The sequence below is a fragment of the Gymnoscopelus microlampas genome, assembly GCF_963454915.1.
Source record: "Gymnoscopelus microlampas genome assembly, chromosome: 1".
In the NCBI taxonomy this organism is placed as follows: Eukaryota; Metazoa; Chordata; class Actinopteri; order Myctophiformes; family Myctophidae; genus Gymnoscopelus; species Gymnoscopelus microlampas.
Genome location: NC_139962.1, coordinates 63,497,799 through 63,513,210, shown reverse-complemented (window position 1 = coordinate 63,513,210; position 15,412 = coordinate 63,497,799). Strand labels below are relative to the sequence as shown.

The following is a 15,412-nucleotide window of genomic DNA, read 5'->3' as shown; positions in this document are numbered from 1 at the left end:
CTCTCTCTCTCTCTCTCTCTCTCTAACTGCCTCTCTCTCTCTCTCTCTCTCTCTCTCTCTCTCTCTCTCTCTCTCTCTCTCTCTCTCTCTCTCTCTCTCTCTCTCTCTCTCTCTCTCTCTATTCTCGAAACCGCTCATTGCTGCTTGCAGCTATATTTTATTATATATTTTATTTTAGGTGCATACTGTTCTGTTTTCATGTGTTTCTGAGAAGACAGTAGCAGTAACTAGTAACCTTCATCTGTGCTTTTACATGTATAACTTAAGTAATGATGCCTTGCTGTTTTCCAGGACATGTGGAGGGGACTACTGCACCATGTCGCCGGCAAACACCAGTGGTACTTGGGAGCCTGTCACCATATCCCAGACTATGTGGAAAGTGAGAAGGAGAAGATCTCTCCGAATACCGTGGCCCATAACAGACTCAGAGAAATTATCCTGAACAAACGGTTTCTGAAGGATGTTCACAAGTACCTGACATTCAGGTAAAATGTCAACATAGACTTGTATTCAACTTGCAATCTTCGTTATGCAATACATATTTGACAGTCATTCTGAAATGGTGCACTGCTTTATCTTGAGTAATGTAAGAACATGGAATGTGTTGTTTCCGCTGGACTCTCAGGTCTACGTCTGAATTGGAGTCCTTCCACAATCACATCCTTATGTACTGTGCCAAGCGCTTCTGTTTCTCCCTTCCGGTGTACGAAGCCCGAAACCTGCTGGCCGCTCTGGACTACAACCACCACGTCCACAGGCCTTACAAGCTCAAGGCTGATGGATCACCAGAGTAAGTTAAAACATTAATTCACTAGGGCAGGGTTTCTCAAAGTGGGTGCTACAGAATACTTGTATAATATTTAGTATTCATCCATACCACATTGACCCTCTATGTATATTCATAGTAAAATAGACTTGAGCTGCACTGTACTTGAGTTGTTTTCCCACCTACCTAAACTCTCTTCACAAAAAATAGCCGATCTACAAGCTCACATGATATGACATGAGATTCTAAAATCCCAATGTAATTCAGGGAGATTCTAAAATCCTAATGTAATTCAGGGCTGGATCAAAGTTATTTACAGTCAAAAACGTTTGAGAACCACTACACTAGGGTAACGGGTTGCTGTTTACTGTGTGTTTATATCCTTTTTTTGTGTCAGATATAGGAAGCTTCACAACAAAAAGTCCAGAAAGTGGAGCTTGTACCCTATGAAGGTGCTGAAGGACTACAGTTACATCAAAGAGCTACAGTCGGCTATCCTTCAGAGCAGACTGTTGGCCAACAGAGGGATGCCCCGGAGCACTACAAGAAGGCCAAATGATCCACGCCATCATGGCGTTCTCTGTGGTGTTCCACCCCCATCCACACAGGAGATGTTGGAGTCCCAAGTGTGCCGCGGTCTAGGTACGCCTTGTAGACTATGCATTTGATAATAACATGCATGGCAAGTGATTTTCAATTGATGATAATGGAGAGGAGATAGTGCATTTGATTATTAGCTTCTTATGCCTGAATGACTAGTCTGTGGGTCAAATTCATTGTCCAGGCATAAACCTGGCTGTGAACAAGCAGATTTAATTTTAATTCTAATTATGATTTTACTTTATCAGGCCATGGACTTCCAAAGTAGCAGCGCCAGGCAGGACCATGGGGCACCAATGGCCCATGTTCCATTCCCGGTGGGCTCCCACACCCTGTCCCATCAAGGCCTCTCACTCCACCATGAGCTCCCCCGCAGATGGGTTGCTGTGCTACCACCACTGCCTCCACCTCTTCTTCCTCATCTTCCTCCTCTTTCCAGTGTGCACCGCCCCACCGCGACAGCTCCAGCCCCAGCCTGGGTCATCCCTATCCCTCCAGGGCAGCGGGGACAAATCCAGGTACTTCCAACCCTGGCTAATTTAAATTAGGCATCATCTACGCCACTGTTTCCCAAACCCACTGACACATTTCACAGTGACAAATCTTTATGGGTCCCCTACCTTTTGGTTTCCTACATTTGGTTTTTAATTTTAATCAAAAACATTTTCACTTCATTTTTTTCCTTTTCACTCATTTCAAGGAGAAACAAATCTTCAAAGAAAAATCTAAGAAATTCCATGAATTAGAAAACAAACGTTTAGGAAGTAGTGAAAATAGCCGACCTACAAGCTCTAAATGTGGCGGTCGCTGTTTTTACTAGTTTGGGTGCCGGGCGAATGTCTAATTTCTGTGAGAAATGAATTGTCTCTCTATAAATATTATTGCCTTTGTCTATTGTCAGGCACAAATTGACAGTATGAGTCTGGAAGACTACCAGCTGATGCTGCACAGGGGTCTTGCACGAGAGCCCAGTATGCTATTTGACCTGCCAGACAACCCCAATACCAGCGCTCCACAGGATCCTCCAGTTGGTGTGTGTGTCAGCGGTTCAGAGAGATGCCATCAGTGCATGAAACGGCCTGCCGCATGTATCTCTCTGCTGCCACAGGCTGAAAAGTTTGAGAACTTTGTCACATTTCTTTTTACATTCTTTGGGTGATACCCCGGCCCTCTTTATTGTGGTGAAGGTAAGGACCATGCCCTGAGACTCACAGTAAGTCCCCTTTTCCACTGGAGTTTCAATCAGAACGTAAAAGGGTATGGAACTGGAACCAACAAACAATAGTTTTTCTTGCCAATAACTGGGAACCAAAGTGTGTCACTATCCTACAGGTTGGAAGATTCAGATGCGCTATAAATGATGGCTAAAGCAAGCGAAAAATCATCATTAAAAATAATTAAAAAGAAAAGGGATACTGTATCTGCCATGGCTCACCAAAATTGGTCAATCAAAAGTTATAAAAACTGTAGACATGGTTGTGCTCCTGTATGTATGTATGTATGTATGTATGTATGTATGTATGTATGTATGTATGTATGTATAACATGTAATTGACTTGGAATTATATTATAAAGTTCATGCGTTCCCTTTATTTTGAGCAGTGAAGATATGTGATATCTCTGTGTGTATATATACATACTCCACTGTAATTGGATAATGAATAAAAGGACCACAAAGAAAATAAGTTTCATTCTTTTGATGTGCATGTACAAATATTTGAACTAAGTCAATAGATAAATATTGAACAGTGAAGTGTTCATTATAAAAAATAAACTGTAGTCTAGTGGTGAGAACAGATGTATACATATTTTGACGCTTATGTGTGACAGTGACTGACACATTATGACCAGCAGTGGTCATAGTGTCATGGTCCCACACTTTCACCTATTGCAGTGGTTGTCAAACTGTGGTACATGTACCACTGGTGGTACTCAGGAGTTTCCCCAAAAAGAAAAATGGGCCTACATAAGTGGAGTGAAATATTGATATTACTGTATAGTTATTCTGATCAAGCAATTGGTTGAAATAGGCTCTCCGCTCTCCCGCTGTGCTGAAATGAGCATAACAAGATAAGTATTGACTTATGAATGCAACAAACTAAAAAAGTATATGGAATTCAAAGAATAAATTGGCCTCCAGTGTGCATTCTGAATAGGATGGGTTAGGTTTATGCACCTGTATTTTAACATCAGTTATAATGGTGGTACTTGGAGAAACAGGTCTTTTCTGAAGTGGTACTAGGTGTTGTGAAGACTGAACCAAACCAACACTCGGAGACAGTATGTGCGAAGGCCTCACAGGGCGTTTTATTAATGGATACGGCACGTCCACGGGGTTTCCCCCGGTGCCGTCTTGTTATTACGTTTCAAATCATAAGTCGACAAGAACAATAACTATCACTACCCAGCCAGGGTTCAGTGAAACATATAAAGTCTGTGCGTAATCCTCTGCCCGCGCTCTGCGGGGGATTCCTGTCCACAGACGCTCTGTAAGGTTTGGACCAGGTCCTAGGTTGCCTATAACAGAGAGATACAGACATTAGACTCCGATCTATATAACACCAGGTAAATGAGGAGGAGGATAAGAAGTGGGGGGTCGCTTACCGCCTGTGCACCTGTCTGGCCAGCGTGGAGAGTCAGTCCACACGGAGGCAGAGACGGTGCTTTTACATTGTTTGTGCGCTCCCCAGCTGGGTGCCACGGCTGCGCTCACTTCAGGCTGATTCCACAGGTAGACGGGCAGGTAACGCCCGTCGATGACGCAGCCCAGCTGGGGGCGGGGCCTGGCTGGCCGTGCACCGCCTCTGTCCCACTGACTCTCCCTGCTGAGGTGCTTACCTGGCAGGCTGTTGCCTAGCGACGCCCCACAGTGTAAAAAGCTTGAGAACCACTGACCTATTGTACCACAGTAGTAGTGTTACTAGGTATACACACGCACACCAGTGAGGCCTTGAGATTTATTTCTTGTTTGTCACATTCCTGAGCCAATCATTTCATACTAACCGATGACCTGGTTGTCAAATTACTGGCTTAGGAATGCAACCACAGACATCTCCTTGAATTCAAGGCTTCATGGGGTGTGTAATTGATGGAAAACAAGTAGTTTGTTGGGGTGCGGGGGGTGAACTAAATGGTGCCTTTACCCGTATATAGCGCTTTGGCAGAGGACCCCATGCAAAGCACCAACCTGCTAATCAGTAGCAGTTGAGTCTTGCTCAAGGACACTTTGACACTGACTGTGGGGGAGCCCGGGATTTAACAGGGAACCTCACTATTCCGCTCTAAAAGTTTTCATCCGGTTTCTCCATCCGGCCGCTTTAAAATATCAAAACACCCACGGTGTCAGACTATAACAAAGTCACATATATATGCATCGTATGTACATACATGGATTTTATTCAACAATCTGCACAATATGAACATCAAAATGTATTTATCCCCTTTATCAGGTGTCTGCTCTGAACTAGTGGTGGAAAAAGTACTCAAATTCTTGTGTCACTTCAGGTGTCAGGTGCATGCTCTGAACTAAACCCAAACAGTGAAAACAGCAGATATACAGAAAAAAACGAAATCCTGCGGGGAATGAAACCAACATAATGCCCATTAGGGTCTGGCCAGGCTCTCCGTATCTTCCAAACACAACAGCTGGGAATCACGATGCGGTTGTCAGCGCCCAGAGACCCGTAGCGCCATACAATGAACTGCCTGTAGGCCGCGTATCGAAACTGCCGGTTGTCCTCTCCTGCGTCAGGAAGGTCGACGGCAGCCTGGACATCATTCCAGATCCTCCGGGCCAGTCTGAGGGTAAGGGGTCAAAACAAATGTTACAAAGTGGACGGACTGACGGATGGAGGGACACTCTGGTAAATCGATTCTACAGTAACTGCGACCTTTGGTCGCAATTGGTTACAAACAAAGCCGCGAAACTGTACCTAGAAATCAACAATGCATAGAAAAACAATATTACAAACCTGAGATGACCCTCCTGCATGACATACATGTCAAACTGTGGCAGCAGAGAGATACATGCGCCAGGCCGTTGCATGCAGCACTTCTTCTCCAGAACTGTTGGCATCTCTCTGCACCGCTGACACACACACCAACTGGGTGGCCGTTGAGCTGGAGGATCCTGTGGAGCGCTGGTATTGGGGTTGTCTGGCAGGTCAAATAGCATACTGGGCTCTCGTGCAAGAGCCCTGTGCAGCATCAGCCGGCAGTCTTCCAGACTCATACTGTCAATTTGTGCCTGACAATAGACAAAGGCAATAATATTTATAGAGACAAATTACAATTCATTTCTCACTGACGTAACATGTGTTCATCAAAGTATACATATTATGTTAGACCAAGGAAACACATGGAAATAAATAAATGGTAAATGGTGCATTTATATAGCAATTGTATTCCAAAGCGCTTTACATAGATTGTGCATTACATTCACACACACATTCATATACCGATGGCAGGAAACCATGCAATGCACCAACCAGCACATCGGGAGCAATTAGGGGTTCAGTGTGTTGCTCAAGGACACTTCGACACTAACTCTGGGGGAGCACAGATCGAGCTGGGAACCTTGCGGGTCTACCATGGCACTTTTACCGGCTACTCAACCCCCAAGCCACTGCCGCCCCGTAGGCAGGGACAAGGTTCTTACACATTCAATTGCAAATTCCATACATTTTCCAGTCTTTATTTTCAGACTTTTTATTATTTGGTACTGAAGCATTTCCAAATCACATAACCTGGATTCCGGGATCATGTCATGGTGTCATGTAGCAAAGATAGACGATCTACAAGCTCACAGCCTGGGGATCGGTTATTTTTGTTATTTGTAATAAAATATAAAATAATAAAATATCTGAACATGTTCTCCTATAATGACATGCCCAGAAATGGGAAAACTGATTGAAAGAGCCTAAGTGCAATAGTATTAGTTGTCTTGTAAATAGCAATAATTCAACAATTGTGTTTCAACAACACAATTGTACATGAACAGCCCTTTCATGCACAATTCACCTAAGAAAATATAATTCTATCTAAATATATTGGCTTGTTTAGCTTGAGTAAAACATATTTTAAAACACTGTGTAATAATCTACTTCTACTATAGTGAATGGTGACTGGGTAGGCTGTGTCTGGCGTGCAGACTAACATTTGCATACGATATGCTCATGTCTGAACTGGACTCTATCTATACAGACAGACAGACAGACAGCTAGCTCTCTCTGTGTGTGTGTGTGTGTGTGTGTGTGTGTGTGTGTGTGTGTGTGTGTGTGTGTGTGTGTGTGTGTGTGACACACAATGGATGGAATTTATCATTGAACACAACTGTACAACGAAATGTACTCTATCAATCTCATATTTATATCATAGCCTATCTATCTAGATACATCGATCTTTCTACATATACATAATTTGTTCTATGCCTAATACTATTAGTTACCGTTTGATCCGCGATGGCTTGCTGTCGCAGCAGCTCCATCCTCTCCACATCTTCGGGGTCCAAACGTTCCTCTCCAGCGAGCCGGCCTCTCGCTCTCGCTCTCCCTCTCCCTCGCCCACGACCGCGACCTGCAGTGGCTGCAGTGGTGGTCTTAGCTGCCTTCTGGCTTTCTTTGGTTGCCTTTTTACCAGCTACTGGTGGTGGTGGGACATATTCAGTGTCACTGTCGTCGTCGTCGACTCTGGAGGAATTGCACTGTAAACAACAACAACAAAAAAATAAGTCTTGGGTTTAGCTAACATACATTATCAGCCAGCAAACTGATTACAGCCCTATATAACGTCTTACAGTACTACAAATACTTGCTATAAAGCTGTGAGTAAAAACGTATGTGTATGTATTATACATAGTTTACAATAAGTTTGATAGTATGATAGGCTAGCTTACCTCAGAATCCGACATTCTCCGCCAGAAGTCAATGCAAAACACAAAGTTTTTCTTCCTTCTCAAATGTAAAACACGAAAAGTCTTCTCTTCCTTCTCTCTCCGTCTCTCTCCGTCTGTCTTCTCTCTCTCTCTCTCTCTCTCTCTCTCTCTCTCTCTCTCTCTCTCTCTCTCTCTATGTGTTTGTGTCCCTCGGTCTCTATCCCTCTCTCTCTATGTGTCTTCAGTCTTCACAATGTCCGCAGCAACTTTTCAAAATAAACGCAAGTCCAGGAGCTTGCGCAGTGCAGATTTCTTGTTCTCCTTCGGTGGTGCCTATATTCCGCAGTGTTATGGGTATAGAGGTGGGCCTGAGCAGTATATCTGTGACAGCACTGGCTACTTGTTTAGAGGCCCCTGGTGGCCGCTGCACATTTCACACACACTAGATATTTTCGGAGCATATTTAACCCATTGTTGACTGTCTAAAAAAAAAAAAGATGTCATTAAAATTTTGCCCAAAAATCACCAAAAACTACTTATAGCAACTTTAAGACCTCTCACATCTATGCAATTTACATCCTGCACATAATTCTACATCCATTCAAACTCTGAACTCTGGGGAGGGAGTGTTGGCTATTGCTCTGAGTCTCATGATCATTACAATGTCCTGATGTGAAAGAAAATGTGTCAAAGAAAGAAGCAAAACAAATAATGATGCATTTTATTTATATTCTTTACATTCTTACACATCTCAAAGTGCTACAGGTTAAAAGCATGGCATAAAAACAGCATAGGCAAATCAAACATTTTCAAGGGACCCAACTAGGCTAGACTAAAGGGCCAAAATGTAAAGAAATAAGGTTGATATGTACTGTATACGGTAAATATGAATCTATAGGAAATATGGGTAACCCTTCCTTTTACAGTACAGTAATTACCAGGTAATAACCAGGTAATTACCAGGTAACTACTAGGTAATAATAAGTACTAACCAGGTAATTATCAGTAATTACCGGGTAACTATTAGGTATTTTACCCAGTAACAACCAGGTATTTGCTAGGTAACTACCAGGTAATAATAAGTAATTAACAGGTAATTACCAGGACATTACATAATAAGTACCAGATAAATTACACATTAGTTACTAGATAATTACCAAGTATTTCCCTGACAACTACCAGGTAGTTACCAGGCAATAATAAGTATTTATTGTGATTACCAGGTAATTACATGGTAACTACCAACACAATTACTCAGTAATTGCTAGGTAATTGCAAAGTATTTTCCTAACAACTACCAGGCAATTATTGGGTAACAATACGTTTTTCTATTTTTAATGACATGGTAATTATATGGTAACTACCAGGTAAACTACTAAATAGTTAATAGATAATTACCAAGTTATTGTCATAACAACTACCAGGTAGTTACCAGGTAATAATACGTATTTATTGTGTGATTACCAGGTAATGACATGGTCATTTCTAGGTGAAATACCCAGTAGTTACTAAGTAATTACCAGTTTTTTTCCCTGACAACTACCAGATAATTATTAGGTAACAATAAGTTTTCCTTTTTTAATGACATGGTAATTATATGGTAACTACCAGATAAAGTACCAAATAGTTAATAGATAATTACCAAGTTATTGTCATAACAACTACCAGGTAGTTACCAGGTAATAATACGTATTTATTTTGTGATTACCAGATAATGACATGGTAATTTTCAGGTGAAATACCCAGTAGTTACTAAGTAATTACCAGTTTTTTCCCTGACAACTACCAGGTAATTATTAGGTAATAGTAAGTATATATTGTTTAATTACATGGTAATTACCATGTAAATTACTCAGTAGTTACTAGGTAATTTGCCAGAATTGTCCTGACAACTACCAGGTAATTAATAGAGAACAATGGGCCGGATTCATAAAGGGATTTGCGACCATATTTTGTACGTAACGGCATTTAGGACAAGTCGTACACATACACCTGATTCATTAAGATTTTTTGGTCTGTGTCTTGCGCGTCAGGTGCGCACGTTCTCACGTCACCCCCGAGGCAGTCTTGCCAGGGCTGAAATGTGCGTATGTCTTTAGAATGCTTTATTCTTCATGCCAAAATCTATTACAACAGTGGCAAACCTCAAATAAAATATATATGTGTCCAACATTTGTCAACACATATATATAAATGAATAAAAATAAATGTCAAACGATGTATTGCTTAGACATGATGTAGATTCCACCGCTTTTTATTTAATTTCTAGGCTATGAGTTGCATTTAGAGCTGAAAAGGTCCCTCAGTGTGTTTGCCAGCGGGCCATCTCAGCCAAAGTGTCACGTAATAATGAAAATAGGCTATCATGCCTTAATGAAACTGCGGAGGGACGGACTCACCTCCAGTGTCCGTGCCGCGGTATTAATTTGTAGGCTAATCGTCTACTGTAGGCTACTCTACTGTATATTGATCACATGAACGCCACACACAACAGCCAAATAAATATTAGCATCTGATGAGGAAACTAATTGTGGATGAAAGCTGTGTCCAGAAGATCTATTCCCCATTCCGACGTAGGACAGTGATATATTAATAAAAAAATAACTAATTTAATCAATAAGTAATCAATAAGCTCTTGTCCATAATCGGATAGCAGCGTTCCACTTGTATGCTGGATTTCATAATCTTTTTTACCTTGGTAAAGGTGCGCAATGTTCATTAGAAAAGGCTTATATAATATCCTTTCCACGTTTTATTAGCCTTTTATTTGGTAATGGGGTTAAACCTTGTAAACTTCTTTATTCTCATTACACATGAGAGCATTTATTACGTGATCCGCTTCCAGACAGAACAGAAGGCGATGCGACACCGCATAGTTATCTTTAGACGAGAGACGGCAGAGTTGAACTTGCATCAGCGTTGCCAGATGTTGTGAGAGAAATAAGCAACCAGGTCTAGGAAAACAAGCCCAAAAGAAGCAACTGGCACTTAGGCCATTATAAGCACTTTAATTAAACCGTTGTGAGCTTGTAGATCTGCTAATTTTTTTTTTAATCGTGTAATAACATTTGGAAGATTTGGAAGATTTTTTAAACATTCTAACACAAATCTGCCTCCAGCTCGCACAAAACATTTTCAGATGGGACTTATAGGGATACATTAGCATACATATTAACTTGGGGGTCCATGACATGAAAATATTTGAGAACCACCGGTTAAAACAATTAAACAATTGTGAAGCAAGCCCAAATAACCGAGAAGCGTCTGGCTGCAGACCTGTTCCACGAGACCAGCTCAATACGGCCGAGGTGGTGACGTCACGTTCCAGCAGAAGAGGTCCTGCATAATTGTGTTTTAACCACTGGGGGCACTAACTGAGCCGAGCGGCCGAGTGGCCGGGGTGGAGCCTCTGGAGCCAGGGACCCCCGGGCCGGGGGTCCCCGGAGTGGAGCGAGTACCCAGCCTCGGGGCTCCCTGGGCCGGGCCGAGGCCTCGCCGGGGGTCCCCGGGGGTCCCCGGTCGTGGGTGTGGAAAAAGGACAGAGTCCTGCCGTGGAAAAAGAGCAGATCTCTCCATGTACCCCTCACTGCAGCACGCAGTAGGGAGGAAAGGGCGGGGTTTAGGGAGGAGGGGCGGGGCTCCGTGACTGTTCACTTTTTTCTTTTCAAAACTTTATTGAACACTGTTACAAATCAATGTTACTTTATGGATAAGTCTTGTTTATTATTTTACAATGAACGTGTTTTTCCAGTGGTAACCTATTTATATCATTGATATATTAAATAAGTTTGAAGAGGCTTAATGGTGATTATTTAGTGAATTATGGATAATTTGTTTGTTTTAACAAAACGTTAATAAAATGTTTTCGCGATAATATATTTGTGTCTGTATAATATTAATATGTGATAATATATAATAATATATAAAGATGCCTGCCACCCAAGGCTATCCAAAAAAATCTGCTAAGTACAAAGCACCACCAGGTCCCTGCGGAGGGGGGTCCCCTCCACCCAGCCCCGTACCCAGGATCGGGGTGCCTTGGTCTGGGTAGAGAGGGACCCCCGAAGGGGTTCTCCTGGTTGTTTTTGAAAAATACAAAAAATATTCAAAGTACCACCAGGTCCCTGCGGAGGGGGGTCCCCTCCACCCAGCCCTCTACCCAGGATTGGGGTGCCTTGGTCTGGGTAGAGAGGGGGGTCCCCTCCACCCAGCCCTCTACCCAGGATCGGGGTGCCTTTGGCTGGGTAGAGAGGGACCCCCGAAGGGGTCCTCTGGTTGTTTTTGAAAAATACAAAAATTATTCAAAGTACAAAGTACCCCCTCCGCAGGGACCTGGTGGTACTTTGATTTTTTTTTGTATTTTTCAAAACCAACCAGGGGACCCCCTTAGGGGGTCCCTCTCTACCCAGACCAAGGCACCCCGATCCTGGGTAGAGGGCTGGGTGGAGGGGACCCCCCCTCCGCAGGGACCTGGTGGTACTTTGTACTTTGAATAATTTTTGTATTTTTCAAAAACAACCAGAGGACCCCTTCGGGGGTCTCTCTCTACCCAGCCAAAGGCACCCCAATCCTGGATAGAGGGCTGGGTGGAGGAGACCCCCCTCCGCAGGGACCTGGTAGTACTTTGTACTTTGAATAATTTTTGTATTTTTCAAAAACAACCAGAGGACCCCTTCGGGGGTCCCTCTCTACCCAGCCAAAGGCACCCCAATCCTGGGTATAGGGCTGGGTGGAGGGGACCCCCCCCCTCCGCAGGGACCTGGTGGTGCTTTGTACTTAGAAGATTTTTTGGATAGCCTTGGGCGGCAGGCATCTTTATATATTATTATATATTATCAGTATATTAATATTATAGAGACACAAATATGTTATCGCGAAAACATTTTATTAACGTTCTGTTAAAACACTAAATAATCACCATTAAGCCTCTTCAAACTTAGGTCCCCGGGGACCCCCTGGAGGACCCCCGGCCGAAAATCTCAACGTCTCTCAGGCTTGTCGATCTGCTCTTTTTCGGGCTAAAACGGCCGGTACCTCCCGGACCGTGGGTCGCACGGGGCCGGCGGAGGGCTCGTTGGATCCGGGCCGGGGGTGCGCACGCGTCGGTGCCCACCCCGGCTCCCGGGGTGGCCGCCCGGGCACACGGCGGCCATTTAGCGCGATTTAAAATAATCAAAACCTCATTTAAGAAAACAATACATTTCCGTTTCCGGAGAAAAAAAAGAAAAGAAACACCCCTTTAATACATTTCCGTTTCCGTTCTCTGGACGAGGTCCATGAAAGGAGGTTTCCATCAGAGGAGGTCCCGCCCCCCGGTCACGTGCTCATTTTGCGCTTCAGTCTGCAGCCAGACCCTATTGAAATAACCAACTACACTTTAGAAACAAGCCCAAAAAAACGCACCCCACAGCTCCCAATATTTACAAGCAACTTTACAGAAAAATAAGTAAAAATTCGCTTAAAATAAGCGGATATGGCAACACTGTTTGGCACGGTTCAGCACGGTGACGTTGAAGTTGGATGCTGTTGGATGCAGCCTTCCAGAGAGTAATCATCACACCTGGTCATACGCACGTCTCTGTCATATACGACCCCCTTTTTGAATTGCACGTCCGTTAGTGAGTACCAAAAATACGACCTCCTTTACGAACTTCATTTACACCATATTTACGACCCTAGTTATGAATCCGGCCCAATAAGTATTTATTGTTTAACTACATGGTAACTACCAGGTAAATACCTAGCAGTTATTAGGTATTAAGTATTTTCCTGGCAACTACCAGGTATTTACTTGATAATTACCTGGTGGTTACCTAACCTCCACTGTCTATTACCTTGTCAATTTGTTTAAATGTGACCGTGTTAGGGTAACGGCCATGTAATTACCTGGTACTTACCTGGTAAGTACCACCTACTTAAGTGGTATTTACGAGATATTTCAATGACGACTACCAGGTATTTACCTGGTAATTACTCAATATTTACCCAATAACTAGCAAATATTTACCTGGTAATTAGTCAAACATTATCAGGTAAAACCTTAATAGTTACCATGTAAGTAAGGGTCAACTGTACTGTAAAAGGAAGTGTGTTTTGTTGCCATGATATTACCTGGTACTTACCTGGCAAATACCACCTACTTAATTGGTATTTACAAGATATTTCAATGACGACTACCAGGTATTTTTCTGGTAGTTACTCAATATTTACCCAATAACTAACAAATATTTACCTGGTAATTAGTAAAACATTATCAGGTAAAATCTTAATAGTTACCATGTAAGTAAGGGTCAACTGTACTGTAAAAGGAAGTGTGTTTTGTTGCCATGATATTACCTGGTACTTACCTGGCAAATACCACCTACTTAATTGGTATTTACAAGATATTTCAATGACGACTACCAGGTATTTACCTGGTAATTACTCAATATTTACCCAATAACTAGCAAATGTTTTCCTGGTAATTAGTCAAACATTATCAGGTAAAACCTTAATAGTTACCATGTAACTAAGGGTCAACTGTACTGAAAAAGGAAGTGTGTTTTGCTGCCATGATATTACCATGTGCTTACCTGGTAATTGTAGACTATAATCCTCCATAATTACCCATCAGGGTGTGCAGGTTTGAACATGTTACCTGGCAATAACTCTGATAATTACCTGGTAATTAGAAAGTTGGACCACATACATACCAAACCATTATCAAGTAATACCTTGCAAGTTACCCGGAAAGTAAGATGGAACTGTACTGTGAAAGGAAGCGTGGATTGTTTCCATGATATTACCCTGTACTGTCCCTGTAATTGTAGATTCTAAACATCCACTATTGCCCATCAGGTACAGTAGTCTCCTGTGTTACCTGGCAAGGTCTTCAATATTTCCCCTACAATTTCCAGGTATTTACCCAGTAATTAGAAATGTGTAACACATACATTCCAATACATTATCAAGTACAACATTGCGAGTTAACCAGTAACTGAGGTGGAACTGAACTGTAAAAGAAAGCCGTGTTTGTTTACCTGCCACTACAATGTTCTTACAATTAAAACATGATGATTTACCCAGTCAGATACATAAGCTTTTACTCGAAAGGAAGCTGTACGGTTAAAGAAAGCATCTTGGTATAACAGTGTCCTGTCCCATACAACAGAAAACTTGCACCATATTTCCCATACTGGAACCAAATGGCATCAGTATGCCAAGGGTGTGTAAAATTATACCAGGGAGTGGTGACGACCCAAACACTTGGACGCAAAATGTCCCGAAAATGACCAGGGTGGTAGGAGCAGGGGTGAAAGTGGGCCGGAGCGGTCCGGAACGGCGTTCCGGTAAAAGATTCGGTCCCGGAACGCCGTTCCGTTAAGAAAAAGTCAAAGGCAGCTGTGAAAATCCCATATTATATAACCTGCCACAGACCCATGGCCATGTTCAAGAATAAAACATAATCTACTAACGTCAGATTAACATACAGGGCGTCACAACCATTCATTAATTTGTGTGTACGACGGGACACTCTCACAGATCCGTGATTTCCCCCCACTGTTTGTCTCTGACTTCTTTCTTTTTTTCTCCCCCCGTTCCGCATAAACTGCTGCGTTCGCGTGAAGTTAAGTAGTTTCAACTAGGCTACCTGGGTACTTCTACTTCCAGTAGTATGATTTCAAAATAAAACGCGTGTTGAATTGTAACATTACAAGGACAGAGTTTTAAAAAACCTCTTATTCTGAAATGCACATCGTTTTGAAAGGAAACCAGATTTATTTTCTGGAGGCCACTTGACAGCTTTCTGCTCACGGAACACAGCTCCACTTGACTAACGTGCATCGTCAAAATGTAAACACGGACGTGGGTCATGGGACATTATGGAATATAAAGACTTTGTGGCAAAAGTTCATATTTACAACCATGATCTCTGAAACCAAGACAATGTGGGGCTATGGAACAAAAGTGTGTTTTGTTTCATCTTTTCAGAAGGTGAGTAATTCATCTTATCTAATGCTGACAGTGGTGGAAAGTAACTAAGTACATGTACTCAAATACTGTACTTGAGTATAATTTTAAGGTAATTTTACTTGACTGGAGTATTTCCAATTTGCAATATTTTTATTTCTATTCCAATACATCTCAAAGGCAAATATTATACTTTTACTCCACCTCAATTATTTGAAAACTTG

At 42.4% G+C, this 15,412-nt stretch overlaps 1 protein-coding gene and 1 long non-coding RNA gene across 2 annotated transcripts; one reads left to right on the top strand and one right to left on the bottom strand.

Moving 5' to 3' along the window:
* Positions 1-294: 294 nt before the first annotated feature.
* Positions 295-1,878, top strand: LOC311052610 (uncharacterized protein; the record flags this gene model as incomplete). The annotated part of the gene is made up of 4 exons (XM_084067649.1): positions 295-485; positions 626-790; positions 1,164-1,408; positions 1,615-1,878. The coding sequence occupies 4 exons, from the start codon at positions 295-297 to the stop codon at positions 1,632-1,634; spliced, it is 621 nt and encodes a 206-aa protein (XP_083923775.1). The 3' UTR covers positions 1,635-1,878.
* A 3,053-nt stretch (positions 1,879-4,931) lies between these two features.
* LOC311052161 lies at positions 4,932-6,884 on the bottom strand. The gene is made up of 3 exons (XR_014601477.1): positions 6,813-6,884; positions 5,338-5,612; positions 4,932-5,164 (listed from the first exon to the last, which is right to left on the bottom strand). It is a non-coding gene; the product is annotated as an uncharacterized lncRNA (long non-coding RNA).
* Positions 6,885-15,412: the final 8,528 nt, after the last annotated feature.